The sequence below is a fragment of the Phascolarctos cinereus genome, unplaced genomic scaffold, assembly GCF_003287225.1.
Source record: "Phascolarctos cinereus isolate Bilbo 61053 unplaced genomic scaffold, phaCin_HiC Scaffold_9;HRSCAF=440, whole genome shotgun sequence".
NCBI lineage: Eukaryota > Metazoa > Chordata > Mammalia > Diprotodontia > Phascolarctidae > Phascolarctos > Phascolarctos cinereus.
In genome coordinates, this window is record NW_027556402.1 from 174,985,851 (window position 1) to 175,007,897 (window position 22,047).

The following is a 22,047-nucleotide window of genomic DNA, read 5'->3' on the forward strand; positions in this document are numbered from 1 at the left end:
CTCCGGCCTTGAAGTCAGGAGGACCTGAGTTCAAATCTGATCTCAGACACATGACACTTACTAGCTGTGTGACCCTGGGCAAGTCACTTAACCCCGATTACCTCACTAAAAAAAAGTCACTAAGAAAGGAAAAATATAGACCAAGTTTCCTAATGAGTATGGATGTAAAATTATCAAATATTAATAGAATATAGTAATATATTACAATGATGATTCCTTATGACTAAGCACAGGGTTTATATTAGTCATGGGAGACTGGTTCAATATCAGAAAAACAGCATGATAAAGCAAAAAGGAAAAGCAAGAAATATTGTGTGTGTATGTTTGATATTGGTTCAGGGAGGAGGGATTTACAAAATAACTATAAGCATGCTTCCTTCCATAACACACCATATGATCTAGTTAGTGAGAAAAAACACATGACGTATTAATATAAGTAGCATATTTTTGATTGCCAAAATTAGTAGTATCCACCATAAATTGTCTTGATGTTCAGAGATGAGAGAGATCAGTGCCAGTTACCAACAAGCATTTATTAAGCATGTACTATGTGTCAAACACTATGCTATATGCTGGGTTATATAAGTAGGAAGAATGAAACAATTTCTATGGCCAAAATAATTGGAAAAAGTCTTTAAAGAGGTTCCACTGAGTGGGCATCTGAAGGCCAAATAGGCAAGCCTTGGGAAGACCTCAGTGAGAGATAAAGAACAAATAATATTTTCATGTTAATAACAATACAATTTAATAATTTTCAGTAATTGTGACATATCTTGCATATTTTAGAGAATTTCAAACTGAGTACCTTTTGTGTGATTGCAATATATTGTGGATGCATCGATGGGTAAAAGAGAGAAATATCACTGTACGTGAAACCAGATGTGCTTACCCTAAATCACTTCAGGCTCAGCCAGTTACGGGCATTAAACAGGAGCTGTTGACTTGTGGTAAGGGAAAAATAAAATAAACGCTATTAAATTCTTATATTTTGGGTTTCCATAAGATATTAATTCTGGGCATTTTGTTTGATTTGTTTTGTATCCTTTTGCTGTGCATGAACTTTTCTAGGAATACTTAAAAACAACAAAATTCATCCTGTTATCAATTAAGGTACTTAAACTAGAAATGTTCCATTAATGGTTTTTTTGCCTAAAGGGAGCTTTTCACCCAAATCTTAATCTAGTTTCATCTTAACAGTTTCTTGTTTAGTGAAAACTAATTTAAAATTATAGTGTATTATCTAATGTTTTCTATCGGCAATAATACCTAATGAATAGTAATGTGATTTTAAAGTAACGCAATATGTAACTTTCATGTCAGCTAATTATTCAGTTTCTTTAAGTATTAATTAGAATGTAGCTGGTAGAACACTACTGTAATTTAATAGAGGAGACTTAAGGTTTCCTTACGTGATATCTACTCTAGAGTCAACTCTAAAGGTGACAGCTCAGTATGGAACATCTTTTTCTTTGAAATTTACTCAACTCTGTTTTCAGTTATCATATGAACTTATTCAACAGTGGATTTACTGATATTGTCATTATATTGGTGATATGTTTTTATATTTCATTTGTTTAATATTTCTGTAATAGTTCAGTTTAGTTTGTGTTTGTAGCACTATTAGCTTACTACATTTTCCCCTGAAATGATTCTAGATCCTCCTCTTGAATTACCATCTTTCTACATGACTCCATCTCATCGTCAAGTTGTTTTTGAAGGGGATAGCCTTCCCTTTCAATGTATGGCTTCTTATATTGATCAGGACATGCAGGTATTGTGGTACCAGGATGGAAGAATAGTTGAAACTAATGAATCTCAAGGTATCTTTGTTGAAAAGAACATGATTCACAACTGCTCATTGATTGCAAGGTAAATTTTTTTTTAAGGAAAGCATTTTTTTTGCAGATTATATTTATAATTTTGGCTTATATTGTTGGAATTTCAACTTGTGCTTTTTCTTAACCAGTTTAGAACTTTAAAAAATATATTTATTACTTGTTCTGTTATTTGTCAATGTCATGTTAAATAGTTGTATCTGATCTCTTTCCTAAAAAGGAGCATTTTTCCAAATGTTTAATATTTTTTTTTACTAGGTTAAATTTTCTAGGAATTGGTGTTTTTTAACTCCACATCCAGTTTTTAAATCTATTTACTACTGCTAGATTTTTATTTCCTGCTTTTGGGACCTCTTGTCATTTTAAGCATTCAGACTTGAGGAAAATATAACTTCTTAATCTCAAGATGAATTAGGAAATGGGACACTTAGAAACAAAAGGCATTTGTCTACTTAAGAAATGACCAGTCTTCTCTCATTCTAACTGTAATATTTTAAAAGTATGTAGTGGCTAATTCTTCAGAGTATTGTGTGAAGCCTTCTATAAGAACGCAGCAAATAATCAGTCACATTTGTATAGGCGCACAGTATTACCTGTTGCATTTATGCATGCATGCTTAGCTATTCAAATCTTGATAAACCTCCACCTTTACTTTGTGACCCCTTTCACTTTATGTTACTTTGAATGTACTAATTCTGCACATGGCACCCTAAAGGGATGATAATTATGTCAGTATTCAGTTGATTCATATTATAGAGACTAGACATAAATAAGGTAAGTGTCAGATACCAGGGACCTTAGGCCTACATTCATTATTCATCCAGAATCCTTAAATCATAGATATAAAACTGCATGTTAGAGTTAACTTTGTACTGTTTTGATAAAAATCAGATTAATACTGCATAAATAAATCTAGTAGTTGCAACCTGGATTGGACCTTTGGCTTTGGTAGCTTTCTTTCTGTGTGTGTGTATTTCATTGTTTTCCCTTCTTTTGGGGGGGATAGTATTTTATTTTTTTCTGATTACATGTAAAGAGAGTTTTCAACATTCATTTTTTATTTTTATAAAATTTTGAGTTCCAAGTTTTTTCTCCCACCTGTACTTCCTCCCCAAGACAGCAAGAAGTCTGATATAGATTATATATGTGCAGACATGTAAAAATATTTCCATATTAATCATGTTGTGAAAGAAGAAACAGAACAAAAGGGAAAAGCCATGAGAAATAAAAAAAAAGTGATTTTGCAATTGATGGACATCCCCTCAATTTCTAATGCTTTGCCACCACTGAAATTGCTGCTATAAATATTTTTGTACGTGGAGGTCCTTTTCACTTTTTTATAATCTCTTTGGAATACAAACCTAGTAGTGGTATTGCTGTATCAAAGAGTGTGCACAATTTTTTAGCCCTTTGGACATAGTTCAAAATTGTTCTCCAGAATGGCTGAATCAGCTCACAACTCCACCAACAATGCTTTAGTGTCCCAGTGTTTCCACATCTCTAGCATTTATCATGTTTTGTTTCCCAGCTTTCTGCTTTCCTTCTAATCTTGGTTGCGTTGGTTTTGTTTGTGCAAAAACTTTTAAATTTAATATAATCAGAATTTTCAGTTTTTCAATTTTTTATTATCATAAATTCTTCCATTTTCCATAAATCTGACAGGAAAACTATTCCTTGCTCTCCTAATCTCCAGTGCATGTGGTGGTTCTCTGAGTTGGAGTCTTTCCAGTTAACCCTGGCTGTGCTAAGGCATGTGAGGGAGTGCTGGTGTTGGCGTTTGCCTACTCCGTTGTTCTGGGGCTCAGGATCTCTTGCTGATTTGCTGAGCTGGAGCCTGCTGCCCGCTAGCTGGGATGCCTCCTGTCCTGGACTGTGCTCTCTTTTTATCCAACTGATGCAGACCTTTTTTTGCTGATTCTGTAAGTCTCCCAGACCAAAAGACTGTTTCACCCCATCTTTCCACTGATCCAGTGTTCCAGGATCCATTCTGGGGAGCTGTTTTATGGGTCTTTGGTGATGAGAATGGGAGAGGGACAGCAGTCTCCTGCTTACTCTACCATCTTGGCTCCTGGAAGTACAATTTATTTTTTTAAGGAGTTATTTTCTTCAGTCAGTTTTTATGCTTTTTTTCCCACGCTGTTGACTCTTTTTTCGTAATTCTCTCATTTCTTTACCCAATTTTTGTTCTACCTCTCTTACTTGATTTTTAAAATCCTTTTGAGCTCTTCCAAGAGAACTTTTTGGGCTTGAGGCCAATTCATATTCTGTTCCCCTTTGGGGCTATGCATGTGGGCATTTTGGCATTGCTGTCCTTTTCTGAGTTTGTGTTTGGATATTCCCTGTTACCATAGTAGCCTTCTATGGTCAGGGCTGTTTTCTGTTTTTTGCTCACTTTTAAAAGTTGAGCTCTCATTCTTGGGTACAGAAGGCATTGTTCCAAGTTTCTTTCACTGGGGGTTAGGGGGCCTGGTCACTGGCTTTCTTTACCAGGGCTTCTGGGGCTGGCAGCTTTCCCATTGATTGCACTTGGCCTTATCTAGTCATGACTGTTGTGCCCTGGGTTCCAGGGCTGGCAGTTTGCCTACTGTGCTGAGGCTAGAGGCCTCACATCTGGCCTTCTATACCTCTACTGCTGAGCCAGGACTATGGGGTCTCAGGTGCTGATCTGTGCTGTGGCTAAGAGCCTTCAGCTGGCTTGTTTGGACACTGCCTGTGCTGGGCTCTGCTCCCCTTTTGTATCAGTGAGGCAGATCTTTCCTGAAGTTCTTCTAAGTTATCTTTGGCTGAAAAAGTGTTTTACTCTGTCTTTTTGTAGGTCCTATTGCTTCAGAATTCTTTTAGAGGCTTTAATTATTTCTGAGGAAAACTGGGGAAAACTAGACAACTTTCTGGTTTTTCTCTGCCATCTTGGCTATACCATTTTTTTTCCCATTTGATAACTTTCTAAGCTCCTGAAATGTGGACATTCGTTTCATTGACTTTATTAATGAGCAATAGGCAGCAATATCAATCATTACTTTATTCTGGGTACAACATATTTAGATAGCCTTCATCTGAATTTCAAGTCTTTCATCCCCTTATTCTTCAATATGAAGTATATAAGGAATGCTAGGTATCTAAAAAAGGAGTAAGCTTATTTTATTTTTTAATGAACTGAAGTCTGGAAAAGTATATTTTTAGGTATAAACATATACTAGGCCTGATGTAGTCAGTTGATACCAGTTGATAGGATAAGGTTTAAGGCAAGCAGAGATTAATTAGGCTGTCATCCACTTGGTGGTGTATCTATAGTTCAGTACCTTAGATAGTTCCACAGGTTTAAAGTTGCTTTGCTAGAGTCTATTTGATTTTTAGCAATTAGTCAATCATTAAACATTTATTAAGTGCCTGCTATGTGCCAGGCTAAGTCTGGGGCTACTAAAAGAGAGAGAAGACCCTGCATGCCACAATACACGAGGTAATGAAAGCCTACACTAGGGTGGTGGCAGTGTCAGAAGAAAGGTGTGTATTTGAGAGATGTTGCAAAGATGAAGTCTTCAGGCCTTGGCAACAGCTTGGATATGGGGTGGGGTGAGAGATAGTGAGGAATTCAGGGTGATTTCTAAGTTGTGAGTATGAGGGACTGGCAGGGTGATTTTGTCCTCTACCGTAATAGGGAAGGTAGGATGGAGGAGCATTTGGGGGAAAGTTTTTAAGTTCTGTTTTGGACATAATGAGTTTAGATGTCTACTGGGCATCCACTTTGAAATGTCTGAAAGGCAGTTGGAAATGTGAGATTGAAGGTCAGCAGGGATACTGGGACAAGAAAGGTAGATTTGAGAATTATCAATGTAGAGATGGTAATTAAATCCATGGGAGCTGATAAGATCACTAAGTGAAATAGTATACAAGGGGAAGAGAAGAGTGCCCAGAACAGAACTTTGAAGAATACCTATTGTTAGAGGACATGATCAAGAGGAGGATCTAGAGAAGGAGGAGTCAGATAGGCAGGAGGAAAATCAGGAGAGAGTGGTATCCTTAAAATCCAGAGAGAAGAGAGTATCAGGGAGGAGTGATCACTGCAGAAAGGTTAAGAATGAGGGAAGGTCATTGGATTTTGCAACTAAGAGATCATTAGTAACTTTGGAGAGAATAGTTTTGGTGAAATGATAGGGTTAGGAACCAGATTATGAGATTGTAAGAAGAGAGAGAGAGGAGAGAAAGTGGAGGCATCTATTGTAGATAACTTTTTTGAGGAGGATAGATACAAAAAGCAAAAGAGGTATAGGATGGTAATGGAGTTGGCAGGATTAAATGAGGGTTTTTTCAGGATAGAAGAGACAGAGGCATGTTTGTAGGCAGTAGGGAGGGAGAAATTGAAAATAAATGAAAGAGTGAGGATGACAGAGGGGGCAGTCTGTTGGAAGAGATGGGATGGAATGAGATCATTTGAACAAGTAGAGGGTTTACCCTTGATAAAGGAGTAAGGCCACTTCATCATGAGAAATGGGTAGAGAAAAACAGATGGAGGAGAGGAGGGTTGCAGAAGTACTTGAGTGATAAGAGATGGGGAAGAGGAGAGACAATGGAGTTCATAGCAAATGGCTTCAATTTTTTCTATAAAAGATGAGGCAGATTTCTCACCTGAGAGAGTGGGGGGGAGGGGAACCATAGCAAGTTTGAATTGGGATGAAAAGACTTGGAAGAGTTGTTGTGGAGAGTGGGATAGTGAGTTGATAACGGAGATAGTGTTGTCCACTAGCACTGAGGGCCCATTTGAGATTGTGTAACATAAACTGGTTGTGGATCTATCAGAATGGTTGCATGATTTTGTCCACCTTTATTCAGTAGCACCTATGTAGGAATGAAGGCAGCAAATGATGGGAGTGATCCAAAGTTGAAGCTTAGCAACACAGTTGGTGAAATAAGGGGGCTAAGGCTTCAAGAAAGGAAAATAGTAAGGAATAGAGTTGGTTCACCAAGGGATCAAAAATGAGGAGAAAGTAGATAATGCAGGGGATATGGCCTGGAAGAGAATTGAGGGATCAAGGAATTGGAGGTCAACAGTACAAATGAAGAATAGGGTAATGTAAGGGAAGGCAGGGGGAGGGATGAAATGCCAGTAGATTATGGTTAGATAAGGGGTTTTTAGATTTTTGAACAGAAAGGTGGAACATTTGTGGATGATGGCAAGATCAGGAGTATGACCATCTTTATATGTGACAAGAGCTTTCTGATTGATAAGGTGTTTTTTTTTTCTTATTTGTATTCTTTTCTTCTTTATTTGTATAAAATGCTGAATAGAATAATCATACCCTGACTGGGAAAAACGGTAGTTTAGGGTTTAAACAAGTCTTTCTGTCCTGAAGCATCTATTTTGAAGGCTTGGGACTAGCAGCTTTAGCCCCAGCATCTTTGGGTTTGGACTCAGCAGGCTTATCAGACTTGGCTGCCTTGGAATCAGACTTGGTGACCTTGGCATCAGCTTTGCTGGATTTGGGGCCAGATTTGGTAGCCTTGGGATTAGACTTACTGACCTTGGCGGCAGACTTGGCAGCCTTGGGGTCAGTGGGCTTGGTAGCCTTGAGGTCAGTAGACTTGGCAGCCTTGTGGTCGGTGTTCTTGCAGCCTTGGGGTCAGGCTTTGTGATCATGGGACCTGGTCGTTTGATGCCAACTCTAGGGCTTGGATGCTTGGTGGCCATCTTATGGCCAGCATGCTGGGCACTGGCCTTGAGGATCTTGGGCCTGAGGAGCTTGGCCTTGGAGGCCTTGGTGCTCTGGGCCTTGATGGCCTCTCCCCGTGCCTTGATGGCTTTGGTGTTGTTGGCCTGCATCTTTTTCAGCCCCTTTTTGTGTTTCTTGGCAAAGCGCATGTTTCTCAGAAACTTGGGGTCAACTCCTTTCAGAGACTCATATCTCTGTAACCTAGGTTTCTTGATGCCATTTCTGTGCCATTTTCATGATTGATTATGGGTGGTATGGTTCTTAGACTTAGCCATCTTTACACGCAGCCTGTGCTAACAGGCACTCCACCGACCGGAAGAGCCTGGTAAGGTTTGTAATAGGCTAATACATTCTTTTGGATTTAGGAATCATAATTTATTGCCCCAACATCTTTGATATCTTTGTATGAGTACTTAAGTGTAAGTATACATGCTCCACAGGAGTGTATGTGTCCTTAGAAGTTCTAGCAGGTTATCCAGATGGAATTTCAGACTCCTTTTTGTTTGTTAGTTTGACCATTTAATATTTATTTTCTCCTAATTCAGAGTTCTGCTAATATTCTAGAGGCTGTTTCTTCCAGGATAACTTTGTCTGCAATTAGGTTAAGTTGCTACCAAATAAATACTGTTTTTTTGACCAGAACTTTATAGTTGGAACATTTATAGTAGTTGATAGAGGAAGTGGCATAGTTTTCTATTTAGTTGTACTTTTTTCCTTAAAAAAAACAGAACTCTGAGGGGATGTGGAAAAATCAGGACACTAATTCACTGTTGGTGGAATTGTGAACTGATCCAACATTTTGGAGAACAATTTGGAATTATGCCTTTTGGCAGTACCACTATTAGGTCTCTTTCCCAAGGTGATCAGGGGAAAAAAGGAAAAGAAACTATATATTCTAAAATATTTATAGCGACTCTCTTTGTGGTAGCAAAGAACTGGAAATTGAAGGATACTCATCAATTGGGGAATGTCTGAATAAGTTGTGGTATATGATTGTGTGGAATATTACTGTTCTGTAAGAAATGGCAAGCACGTTGATTTTAGAAAAACCTGTAAAGACATGCATGAAATAATGCAGAGTGAAATGAGCAGAACCAAGAGAATATTGTATATAGTAATAGCAATACTGTGAATGACTAAGCTATGCTGAGTATATGAATGTTCATATCAATTGTGAAGGGCTTATGAAGGAAAATGCTATCCACCTCCAGAGAAAGACTGATATATGGAAGTATGTATTATATGGTTCTACTATATATAGCTATATGAAATGTTGGCTGTCTCTCATATGGAGTTGGGAGGGGGCAGGGAGACAACTTGGAATTAAAAATGTAACAAAAAATACAAAAAATTTAAAAAACAACTTTAATAAGCAGATAAACATAAATCCTACCTTCTGTCAAGGCTGATGTTACATAAATTAATAAGATAAATTAGAGCCAGATATTAAAAAATATGAATAGCTAACTACAATCTTGTAAAGTACTTTTAGTAGTCACTTTTGGAAATGCTAATTACAGATATTAGATTTGGAATTAATACCTATTAAATTCCGCCTACTATTGATAAAGTCCTTTTACAAAAATATGTGAAAATTATTTTACTTTTGTATATTGTTTGGATTTCTAATGGCAGCTCTGAATGCTAGCTGCTTACTTTGGCATACATGCTTTACTTTGGCATACATATATAATTGCCTTGTGACACAATTAAAGGTTAACATACTGGTGGAGGCTTATGTTGTATCTTGAGTAGTGTAGACTCACAGAGTACCTTAAACCTGTGGTAGTAGTCATTCTCTGTGAGATCCAGCCCTCCAGTTTTATTTAGTTTGGGGTAGCTCAGAGAGGGTACTACAATTATATACACTTTTCACTGTGGTTAATGTACCAATTTGTTTGGTTTAATTATTTCCTTTGTTGCAAGGGAGGACTCTGAGTATGTATGTAGGTTCTTAATTGGGAAGTGACAGTGATGGGCAAAAAAAATGAGACTAGAAAATATTTAATATGTAAAAAGTAATCAAAAGAAATAGGCATTTTAGTAGTTTAAGATTAATTGGTAAGATTTTTAGGAAAACTTTCTGTTTCCTCAGAGTACTTTTTTTTCTTCCTCCCTTTTCTTGGTGTGTAGGTATAACTTAAAGCAAAAATTATTTTTCTGCTTTTGTTTCACAACTGAGTTTTTTTCCCTTAGCTTTTTTGAGCAAAATATATAGCATTTCATAGAACTTACTTTTTTAATGACTTTGTTGACAGTAACTAATGATATTTTGTGTGTGTGTGTGTATGTGTGTGTGTGTGTGTCCTTAATTTCTCTCTACAGTGCCTTAACTATTTCAAACATTCAGGCAGGATCCACTGGAAACTGGGGCTGTCATGTGCAAACTCGACGTGGAAACAACACCAGAACGGTTGACATTGTGGTATTAGAAAGCTCTGCCCAGTACTGTCCTCCAGAGAGGATAATAAACAATAAAGGTGATTTCAGGTTAGTCATGATGAAATCATTAAGATATTATGATTTGCTCTTAATCTGCCCTACCTTGAGTGTTAATTTAAAGTTACTTTCTCTGTTGTTTTCATTATTTTGAGTTGTTAAAGGTCAATTATCCAGTATTTTAATATATTTAAGGAAATAAAGCTATTTCCTATTAAAGCAGTCATTTATCATTGTTGGATTATTGTATTTTGAAACTATAATTTGAAATAACACATTGCTTATATAAATTGTTTCAGTATTATAAATAAATTTGTTTGGCCAGAGGAAGTTAAGATATTATGTAAACTTAGAGTCTGTTTTGGGTTATATTTTAGGACTACTGTACTTTAGCAATAATGGTATTGTACTTTATGACAACTTAGTGACTGTATATTTCCTGAAGTCATAAGAAGCCCAAGCCCATTATATGAATAACTCATATTTCTTTTTAAAAATATTTTATTTTTCCCCAATTACATGTTAAAACAATTTTTACTTTTTTTTTTTTGAGTTTTGAGTTCCAAATTCTATTCCTCCCTCCCTTCTTTCCCCCTTCCCTGAGATGGTAAGCTACTTGATAAAGTTTATACGTGTGCAATCATGTAAAAAAATTCCATATTAGTCATTTTGTACAAGAAGACACAAACAAACAAAAAGAATGAAAGAAAAGTAGTATGCTTCAGTCTGTATTCAGACACTATCAGTTCTTTCTCTGGGAGATGGGTAACATTTTTTATCATAAGTCGTTCAGAATTGTCTTGGATCATTAGGTATTTGCTGAGATAAGCCATGTTATTCACAGTTCTTCATCATAGAATATTGCTGTTACTGCGTACAGTGATCTCCTGGTTCTACTTACTTCACTTTGCATCATTTCATGTGAGTCTTTCTAGATTTTTCTGAAATCATCCTGCTTGTCATTTCTTATATTACAATAATATTCCATCACAGTCATATACCACGACTTGTTTAGTCATTCCTGAATTGATGGGCATCTCCTCAGTTTCCAATTCTTTGCCACCAGAATAGAGCTGCTATTAATATTTTTGTACAAATAGGTCCTTTTCCCTTTTTGATGATCTCTTTAGGATACAGACCTAGTAGTGGAATTGCTGGATCAAAGGGTGTGCACAGTTTTATAACCCTTTGGGCATAGTTCCAAATTGCTGTCCAGAATGGTTGGATCTGTTATTTCTTAATATAATGCTAAAGCCAGTTTGATAAATTGTTGTTTCTAACCTTGTTTTTTCTCTCTTCCTACTGCGTAGTATAAGTCCTGATAACTCCCCATCTGGACTATTACAGTAGCTTTCTAACAGATCTTCCAACCTACATTTATTCCCCCTAGCATCACTCCTAAATCAGTCCTTCACATCAGAACCTGGTGTTTGTTGTCTTTGAATAAAATTCATATTTCTTTGTATGGTATTAAAGGCCATCCACAACCTGATTTCTAGCCATATGTCATAGTGCTTATGCTTCAGGCAAATTAGATTATTTACTGTCCCCAGCCACACTCCACATTTTTCTACTACTGTGGCTTTGTTCTCTAGATTCCTTGTGACTGGAAATACTCCATTCCCCTGTCACTGTTGTGTTTCTGTCCTTTGTCCCCTGAGCTAAAAAAAATACCTTTCTCCCCAATACACCATGTAATATACATATGTGGCTATGTATCTGTATGTATATATGTGATTTCTTATAAAATTATATGATAGTTATAATGTAATATGTAATATATGGTATAAAATATTATATAATATATTCTTCCATTTGTTTATTTTTAATTTATGGAATAAAACAAACATTTCTTTAATGTAGTACAAAAAAAGATGATTGCACATGAAACTGCAATCTACTATGTACAACTTTCTGTTCCTTTTAAATATATAAAAAAGTTTTCATGTAAATTTCTTTACATATATTCTTTAGAGCATTAATGCTTACAGTGTACTATTATACATAGTGTTAATAGTATTTTCTGTATATATCTGATGAGATAGACTATTTACTTGTCAAGGCTAAGCCCTCTTTCTGCATGTTCATTTGATCCCATTCCCTTCTGACTTCAGCATATTTACCTCTCAGTCATTGCTTCTCTCTCTTTAATTGTCAGCCTCTCCTTTTCTGATAATTCCTTCTCTTTTGCCTCCACATATGCTCAGGTCTCCATCTCCTATCCTTAAAAAGTCTTCCACTAGACCAAAACATCGGCTCAACTTAGCCTCCTGTCATGATCTTCCTTTCTTAGCCAAATTTAGACTTTTGGAAAAAGCTTTTTATGTCTATTTCCTTTGCTCCCACTCAGTCCTTTGTAATCAAGCAAGCAGTTGTTGATTGAATAGCCATTCAATATTAATGGCTGTTGGAAGCATTTTTGTTATTCATAGCTTTTCCACCTAGCCTTTTGGCTAATTTTGAACTTTAGTGTTCTGACACTATCCTTATAGGAACGTTCCTTGCTTTTGTAGTCATGCTGCATTACCTGCGTTTTCTTCTATCTTTAGTCTTTTTCTTTTTCATATCTAAGTTGATTAAATTCCCTGTGTTTCCAAACTGGTCTCTTTAGATAATTTCTTTCCTTCTCATTAGAACTGATTCATTTTGTGTTTTCAGAATATGATTCATGAGTGTCCCATTTTTTGTAGGTTTAATTTCCTTGTAGGATTTTAGAACATTGTATCCTACCTATGCTTTCTTTGAATTTCTCAATCCCAGAACTTAGAGCTATGTTAGTCTTAGCATTCTTTTCTCAATTGTGTCATGAATTCTCAGATAGAACGTAAGCTGCTCCTACTCTGTGGATTCCATCTTACTTCAGCAACTAGCTTCTCCTTGTTAGTCAAAATAAGATCTAGAATAGCAATTTCCTTTCTCATTTGTTCATGCTTTAAAGTATGTAGTTAAAAATGTAAACCTGGGCTATATTAGTTTTTCTTCTTTTGATTAATGAGGAATAGTCTTGAACAACTTCAATTTGATTTTCCTTTGTAGATGAAAGACTCTCTTGAACTGTATACATATTTTTTGTTTGAAGTTGATGAAGTGTGACTTGTTTTTTAATAGGTTAAATTTGTTTCTGATTTCCTATTATCTTGATCTGTAACTTGCCCTCCATTTCTAAGGAGTTTTGGAAGTTATCTTAGGTATTAGATCATTTAATTTTAGCAAGTCCTTCTGGGAGGCTTGTAATCCAACATTGTCTCTTCAGATTAATTTACCATGAGTGGGATTCTTCCAGTGTTGCTGTCTTTTGATTCTGTTCTGACAAATGTATCTTTTTTTATGTTTGAGTTATAAAATCAGCATTTCTCATATCTAGAGTAGCAATTGTTTTAGAGAGTTTTCTGTCATAAGATCTAAATTGTCTACTTACCTGGCTTAAACTTAAAAAAAATTTCATTTTTGGTATTCTAGCCATCGTTATTTTTAAATTTGATTCTCTCTTGGGAATCATTCTGGTGTTTCTTTCTATTTCTTTGCATTTTTCTTTCTTTTTTCTTTTTCTTTTCTTTTTTTTTGGTTGGAGTTATCCTGTTGGTATTGCTTTCTTCAGGAATTTTTGAGGCACTGTTCTTCACCATATAATATTTATTCATTACGTTTTAGTCTTTTCTAAAGATTGTCGCTCATTTTCCTGTCTTTTATCAGTTTCACTGCTGACTGATTTGAATTGGGGCTGGACCTTTACCCAACCTTTCACTTTTCCTTATTGCCAACAGCCACTTCTATTCCAGATATCATTGTAGCCCTCTACTGCTGGATTCCCTCACCCCAACCACCACTACTGCATGCTTTCTCATATCAATGCTATTAGCAATGGGAAACTTTACTAAGTGTACTACTATGTGTCTTCTTGTTGGTATTGGGATTACCTGTTTTTTTTTAATATCTACTTTTATTTAATATCTTTTACGTTAATCTTGACTTCTGGACTAGATATAGCCTATCCAAAGTATTCTGGGCCAGACTTGAATCAGGCTGGTTGGATGGTTTAGGCTTTGGACAAAATGTGGCATTCATAGACTGTCTAACACTTAGCAATAGCATGGTAAGGATACTCAGTATAACGCTGGTTCAGAGAAGCAACATACTTTGTCTGTATGGAAATGTGCCTAGTCAGAAGGAAGGGATATTGACTAGCATAGCAGTCTGCGGGACACTAACTCCTCGTGGGCTTGCCCTTTTATGCTTTAGATGACTTGGGAAGCTGTGTGAAAAGCTTGGATCCTCTTACCACAGACCAATCAATTTGTAGGGACAGCTTTTAGGGAAAAACTAACTCAGTCTATGTGGAAGGGACCCTGTTTGATGGTATTCCCATCACCCAGAGCAGGTTCAAAGTAATTTCTAAATTATCTTAGTTAATACTTTGTTATTTGTCAAATATTTTTTTCTTTTCTAGTAATAAACACAGTCTGTATGGATTTGCCATCTTTTTCTTCTCACTTAGCCAACAGAACATTAGCATTTTGCCTCCCCAGAATAATAAATTATATTTGTTGTCTAATTTAATTCATGAAATATCTATGAAACTGCTACTATGTGCAAGATGCTATACTAGGCACTGATGACATAGATATATATGACATTGGCCCTGTTTTCAAAGCAGTTAGTCACTTGCCCATAGTTACATAGCTCCACACAAACTACAGATTTGATTCTGGTTCTTTCTCTATCCAACTCAATATGTTGCCTGTCATGATAATTATATGTTCCACTTAATTTCATTTATTGCATTGCTGTCTAACAAAAAAAATATTTTTTCTGGATAATTATCTTAAACTTTCTTTTTTGTCAGCAGAAACTTTAGAAATTCTGTTGTAGCTGGTGATAGTGGTGTTTACCTCTAACGTCAGTTTCTTGGGAAACTCAGGCTCATGGATTGCTTGAGCTGAGGAGTTCTGAGTTGCAGTGGGCTTAGGCTATTGGGTATCTGTCCTAAGTCCAGCATTATTATGTTGAATGTCTGGATGGGGCATAGGGGGATCATGTTACACGCTAAAGGGGAAGGGCAAAGTGGCTCAGGTTGGAAATAGAAGGTTAAAGCTCCTATGCTATTTAGAGTCATTGAGCCTGTGAGTGCCAGTACACTTCCAGCCTGGGGGGGGAGAGGCTTTACTTCCTTCTCCGCTACTAAATCCCCATCTATTCTTTTTGGTTAGAATTCATTCTATTTAGAAATTTTAAAATAAGTGTAACATATAGCTTGAGAAGAAGTGTTTCTTATATTTAGCTCTAAAATGGCTTTTATTCATTGTCCTAGTGCTTGATTTTCTTTATCTCTACCCTTGTTATGTAAATTTCTTTTAATCCTTTGCCTTCAAATCTCCAGGTGGCCTAGAACATTGGCAGGCATTACTGCCTACCTACTGTGTACTCGTAACACTCCTGGCAGTAGTATTTATCCTGGAAACCCACAGGACGAGAGAAAAGCTTGGCGCAGATGTGACAGAGGGGGCTTTTGGGCCGAAGATGACTATTCCCGATGCCAGTATGCAAATGATGTCACCCGAGTTTTGTATATGTTTAATCAGGTAACTGATGTATTTTTCATTAAAGTTTATGGAGCATTTTCATCAGATCCAAGTAAATAAGAATTTCTTCCTCAAATGAGTATATGCTACTTATACTCTATCTTTACAAAATAATTTCAGTCAGACTTTTATTCTCATTGATCTTCACATATAATATACAGTAGACTTCAGCATCCTTCCTGAAGTGTTTACCCTTCTCGTCTCTGCTCCTAAAATTCTTAGTTTCCTTTAAAGCTCAGCTCAAATTGCATCTTGTACCTGATTCTCCATGCCCAGCTTACCAGTGCCTTCTGTCCAAAATTACTTTGTACTGATTTTGTTTATGTGTGAGTTACAGAGGAACACATGCCATCTGTGGTGCTGGGTGAGCTGCAGACACTTGTTTCCTCTGGTTTTGTTTGTTTCCATATCTCTTAAAGCAAAGCACATGGCAGGTACTTAGTAAAATTTTATTGATAGATTAAACTAATAATAATGAAACTTTGATGAAAAAAAGTTTGTTTTCCTTATGGCTGGGCCTCAATTATATTTCTGAATGAGGTTCCATCAGTTTAACTCAATTTAGCCCTGCTGTTCATATGCCTGTTTATATACAAGTTGATCTCTCTAATGAGTGAAATCTCAAGGCATTAGTGCATCCAGTTCCTTATAATGGATGATAAATTTTCTGCATAAAGGAACCCATTTTTTTTCTATTCTGTATGAAAATTATGAATCTCTACTTAGAATATTTTTCTCTTTCTGAAGTTAAATGCTTCCTAACCATAAAATTTCCAAATGTTCAAATGCAGTTACAACTCAGTGGATTCAACAATTTAAGATAAATATAATTTGAGTAGTGCATGGATCTCTTTGCCATGGACCTATTTTGAAAATATTTCAAGGTGCCATGATGCTTGGGAAACCCTATCACACATTCATAAATAAAACATAGTGTGCAACATTTTATTCTGACTAGTAAGGAAAAGATGATCTCTTTTGCTCTTCAACAGGTTATTCAGTGGGTTTGAGTTTGATAATCTTGGATGTTAACTTTTTGCAAAATAGTTTTAGTGTGGTAAAATTCAGTGCAACAACTTTTGAAACAGAATGTCTTCATGAACTACAGTATTGATGTACTCATCCCTTCCTTTACATAGTCTAGAAGACAATAGACATTGGTTTAGTTGTAAAAAACTGCCAATTGTTGTTAGGGTTCTTTTTAATTTTGCAAGAATTCTTCCTCTCAAACCAACTTCTAATCTAAACTTCCTAACTTTCTCTTCCATCCATTCCCTTCCCCTCCCCTCCTTATCCCTCTCCTCCTCTCCCCCATCTCTCCTCTCCTCTCTACTGTCATTCTGCCATTCACTCAGCCAGGAAATCTTGGAGTCATCTTTGACTCTTCTTTCATCCCCTCTCCCCCATATTCAATCATTTGATAAGTGTTGTTACTTTTTTAAAAAAACTTTTCTCAAATTTATCTTTTCTATTTCCACTGCCTCAGTCCTTTTTCAGGGCCTTATTATCTTTCTTTTGGATTTTTGCAATACCCTCCTAATTGATTTTTGTGTTCCTACCAAGCGCAGATCATTCTTCATGGCACCTCCAGATTAATATTCCTAAAGTACTTCTTTGATTTTGTGTCTCTATACTTCAAAAACAGTCAGTGGGTCTCCATTACCTATAAGATAAAGTTAAAATTCCTTAGTCTGACATTCAGGTCCTCACTTTATCTTTCTAACTTTTTATTTTTTAAAAGATCTTTATACCCTAATCAAATTAGTTATCAGTCCACCCCCTGTCATGTATCTTCTGGCTTCTGATTTCAGTGTCATTGCTCGTATCATCTCTATTTTTAATTCTGTCCTTCCCACCCCTTACAACAGAAGATCCTATCCATCTTCAGGGCTCAGATCAAATGTCATGCCCTCTATGAAAACTTGCCATAGGGCCCCAAGAAAACATTCCTTTGGAGGGACTTTGTTTCTGGATTACAAATCATTAGGTTATGATGTCTGGAGTTTGGATGATTCTCATCCCATCCAGACCCTATTAAGAGCCCATATCTGACTAAGATAGACTTGGAGGATTCCTGTTCTAAATGAGATGATGCTCCTGCCTCAGTTAATACAGATACCTTTAATACTGGGATGGGGTGTTCAGGAAGTCCTAAAGAGAAAGCTTCTCTTGCCAACAGGCCTTCATCTATATAGCATGTTCTGTTAAGAAAGAAGAAAATTCTACCTCTCATCCCTGACTTCTGTGCAATCTTTACCTTTCTACCCTCTATTACCTTCTCTAGTCTCATCTATAGGTTGTTTACCATACATACTTACAGGAGTTTGGTGAAGCTAGCTGGAAGAGCCAATTGTTAAATTTCATTGTGAGCATTTACACTTTAGAAATCTGCAAGCTACAAATCAGTGCTTGATGTATTTTTTTGTTGCTTGTCTAGGCTTAAGAAAATGATAGAGAAAATGTTAATAATTCAGATTAAACTTAGAAGTTTGTTGTTTAACATTTACCAGTATACCTCTGCATATCTGTCAGTTCTCTCATCTGCCGTGGTTTGATTTCCACGTACAGTTTTCCTCATTCTGTCTTTCTGTTCTGGTAAGAAGTCCCTGACTTCATTCCTGACTACCATATTGCTCCAGCCACTGGAATTGCCCATTCTTGGCTCATGTTTCTTCTTCTTGACTGAGAAATATCCTTCTTGTCTCTAACTTGCCTAGCCAAGGCCTTATAAGCCAGTCTCAGTATTTAGTCTCCATTCATCAGTGATACCTTTTGTACCTGATCTAGCCTTCACTTTGCTAGAGGAAGAATCTTTACCTCCTCTCTAGAAAGTGTTCTTGGTTAATCCTACCATGAAACTTGTATTCCCTCATTGTTAAAAGGGAGTTCTTCTTTTCTGAAATCCTGCACACTTGGTTTGAATTGCTCATTAGGTACTTATACAGCCTTGCTTCACAGTTCTTATATGCTTGTAAACTTCTTGGTATCAAGGGCTGTTTATATTTTATATATTTCCTATTTATGTAACTCTAAGAACGTTTCCCAACCAATAGGTAGGCTGAAGAATTTGAAGAATTTTCAGAAGAAAAATTCCACTCAGTAAATGACTACATGAAAATATGTTCCAAATCACTAATTGTATGTAATATGCAAATTAAAATAGCTCTTGAGTTTTTATTTTGTACCGTGTAATTAACAAAGAAAACAAAAAATGGAAACAGTTAATATTGGATAGATTGTTGGAAACAGATATACTGGTGATATACACTGTTGATTGGGTTGTGAAGTAAGTGCCTAACTTTTCTACATTTCAGTTTGGACATGCTCTTGAAAAGTGAATAAGCTATCTATACCCTTTGACACAGTGATCCCACAGTGGGTATTATACCCTAAGCAAGTCAAAGATAGAAATGTCCAGTACCTATTAAGATACTGGTAACAGTATTCTTTGTACTTGTAAAAAAAATGTGAAAGAAAATTGAGTCACTATCAATTGGGAAATGTCTGAAAAAAAACTTACACTAAATTATAATAATAATAGAATATTATTATGAAACAAAAATTACAGATATGAGGAATTCAGAGAAACTGGAAAGATTTGTGTGAACTGATGCTGAAGAAAACAAGTAGAACTAATAGAGCAGTATGCACAGTGACTATAAGGATATAAATGAAAAGATCCCTAAGAGGAAGTTAAATCCTGAGTATTTGAAAAATCAACTAAAGTTTCTAGAGAGTAGATGATGAAGTATACCTCCTCTTATAGGTACTTAAGTAGGTGGGACTATGGATAAAATATTGTGTACATCAGATTGGTTTGCCATATGGTATATTTTTACTTCTTTTTCTTTGTCTCAATGGAGGGTTCATTTTAGAGGAAGTCGAGAAATGACTATGACATAAAGGCAGAAGGCATCAATAAAACAAATTAAAAAAAACTATTTCTTATTTTCTGGAGGTTCAGGATACTAAGCTTTTTTATTCTGTAAATATAAAGTTATTGATCATGGTGAATAAATTATAAAGTATTTTCTTGTAATGTCATTTTTGGAGCTAAAAGGCAAGAACTGAAATTTATTTTAATGCAGCAGTAGTGTTTTTCTTGTTGTTGTTGAGTAGCTGAATATATTATTTGCTTCTTATTTAGATGCCCCTCAATCTTACCAATGCTGTGGCTACAGCTAGGCAGCTTTTGGCTTACACTGTGGAGGCAGCAAATTTCTCTGACAAAATGGATGTTTTATTTGTGGCTGAAATGATAGAAAAATTTGGAAGATTCACCAAAGAGGAAAAATCAAAAGAGGTATTTTCCTAGTTCAACTATATAAAAATGGAAATTAGAAATATAGCACTTACAATTTGGACCTTCCTTTTCACATAGCTGTTAATTTTATTACTTTTTAAATTAATGTTTTATATTAATTTTGAATTTGAACAGATAGTAGATTTTAATTCCAAGGTCACATTTGAGGAAATGTCAAACCTATCACAGTGTACTGATTTTGAAAGCTTTTTGACTCCCCAACCAACAAGGCACCCAGCATTGTCATGGAAGAATCCAAGAAACCGACATTAGTGCAACCACACCACATACACAGAAACACTAAAGAACCAAGAGTTCTCATTTGTTCTCGTAAGATTTCTTTCTCCAGTCAATTTTAGTCTTCTTTGTGCTAATATAGATTCCAGGAATTGAAAGTATATGGTACATTGCATAACTTGTAAAATCTTTGAAAAAAGAAATCTTATCTAAGGAGGTTTTTGAAATTCAAAGTCACATTCCCATAAAGACATGTTTTAAGAAGTCTAGGTGAAGCTTTCTCAAGTTTGAAAGTATGTGATTTTAGTGGGATCATTTTAATACTGTATACTGTTGTATACTCATCAAAGTAATATTTTTTGTTAAAACATGATTTCCAGGTACAGAGACAGAGTTTGGAAGTTACTTAGCAGTAACTGGAGAATGTTTGTTTTCAGTAAATTCAAGAATCTGATTTTGCTGTATCCCTCAAGATAGTATTTAGGCTATATCCTAGAAATTTGAAATCCATTTATGCAATTTATAAGTTGCTTCTGTTATTCAGGGCACCCAAGGTATCAAACTTTTTAGGCACTGAAAGACTTCATACAAATAGCTTGCCAATAGCTATAACTGGTCCTAGAGCTTTAGAATGTTAGAACTAGAAAGAACTTAAAGGAATTCCTAGAAGGTCTCAGATTTTGTCATTGTAGGAAACTTCCAGAATGTAAACTTCTTTCACCAAGGCAAATAGACAACCAGCCTAAGCCTTAAGGAATTGTCCAGGGAACATAGAGGTGACACTCTTTCCAGGGATTCTGAGCTAGTAAATGACAGACATATGGGGAACCTCAGTCTTTCTAATTTCAAGACCAAAACTCTATTCATGCAACCACTTGTCCTGTGGAAAGGAACGGTTGATAATTTATTTCAATCCTCTCATTTTACAGGTGTGAACATTAAGGATGGGCCAGAAAAAGTTAAGTGATTTGATCTAGGTTACACAGCTAATTAATTAATGGCAGAACTTGCCCTAGGTCAGAGTTTCCTAACTTTTTTTGTCTAGCCCATGTTTCTCTATTGCGGCTACAAGGATTTCATAAGAGATTTTGTCAAATGCTTTGCTAAAATCTAGGTAAATTATATTTCTAGCATTTCTCTGATATGTAACAGTCTAGTAACCCAGTTTAAAAAAGGAAATGACATTAGTCTGATATGACATATTCTTAATGAAGTCATGCTAGTTCTTTGTGATCATCATTTTCTTTTCTCAATATTCAATCACCTTGTAAAGTTGTAGAATTTTTCCAGCATTAAGTTCAGTATCCTATAGTTAACAAACTTCATTTTCTTTTCCCTGGCCCCTCACCCTTTAAAAAAAAAAAGAAAAGAAAAACAACTGGACACGATTTTGCCTTCCTCCAATTTTGTGGTACTTTCTTACATTCTCTACCATCTTTCAAAGATCACTACTTCAGTTACATCTGTCAGTTTCTTCAGTCTCCTAAGATGTGGTTTGTATGGGATGGGTATTCCGTTATTCTCTTCTTTCTTTTAAAGCTTTTTATTAATATCTTTTTTGTTTTTATATCACCTGGATTTCCTCACATTCCCATGCTCACCAGAGCTATCCCTTATAACAAAGAACTTTGATAAAAGAGAAAACAAATCAAGAAAACTGATTAACATTAAAAAAAATGACACTATATTTAGAGTTCCACACCCATAAACCAGCTGTGTAATGGTGTGGGAGAAGTTGTCTTCTCATGTCTTTTCTTGGGGTCTAGCTTGTTCACTTTTTCCCCCAAGGCTAGGTTTCCCATATTGCCCAGGCTGACAATAAAGGGGCTATTTGTAGGCTCACCACATTGACACAGATCTTTGTGGAGACACCTGATTGGCATAGCTTACTAGCCCAGAACTTCCTTGCTTAAGTGGTCTACTTAAGTGACCTTCACTCTATAGCTGAG

General features: G+C 35.9%; 1 protein-coding gene and 1 pseudogene across 2 annotated transcripts in view; one reads left to right on the top strand and one right to left on the bottom strand.

The window, feature by feature from the left end:
* Positions 1–22,047, top strand: part of ADGRA3 (adhesion G protein-coupled receptor A3) — a 150,622-nt gene that overhangs the window by 62,249 nt on the left and 66,326 nt on the right. The window contains exons 6-10 of one of the 2 annotated variants that reach the window (XM_020992518.2): positions 787–947; positions 1,656–1,869; positions 9,866–10,030; positions 15,357–15,558; positions 19,706–19,861. In XM_020992518.2, the coding sequence (XP_020848177.1) occupies positions 787–947; positions 1,656–1,869; positions 9,866–10,030; positions 15,357–15,558; positions 19,706–19,861 (898 nt within the window). The remainder of the gene's footprint in view (positions 1–786; positions 948–1,655; positions 1,870–9,865; positions 10,031–15,356; positions 15,559–19,705; positions 19,862–22,047) is intronic. The other variant, XM_020992529.2, reaches the window with a different exon arrangement.
* On the bottom strand, positions 7,187–7,815 carry LOC110212519 (large ribosomal subunit protein eL29 pseudogene; annotated as a pseudogene).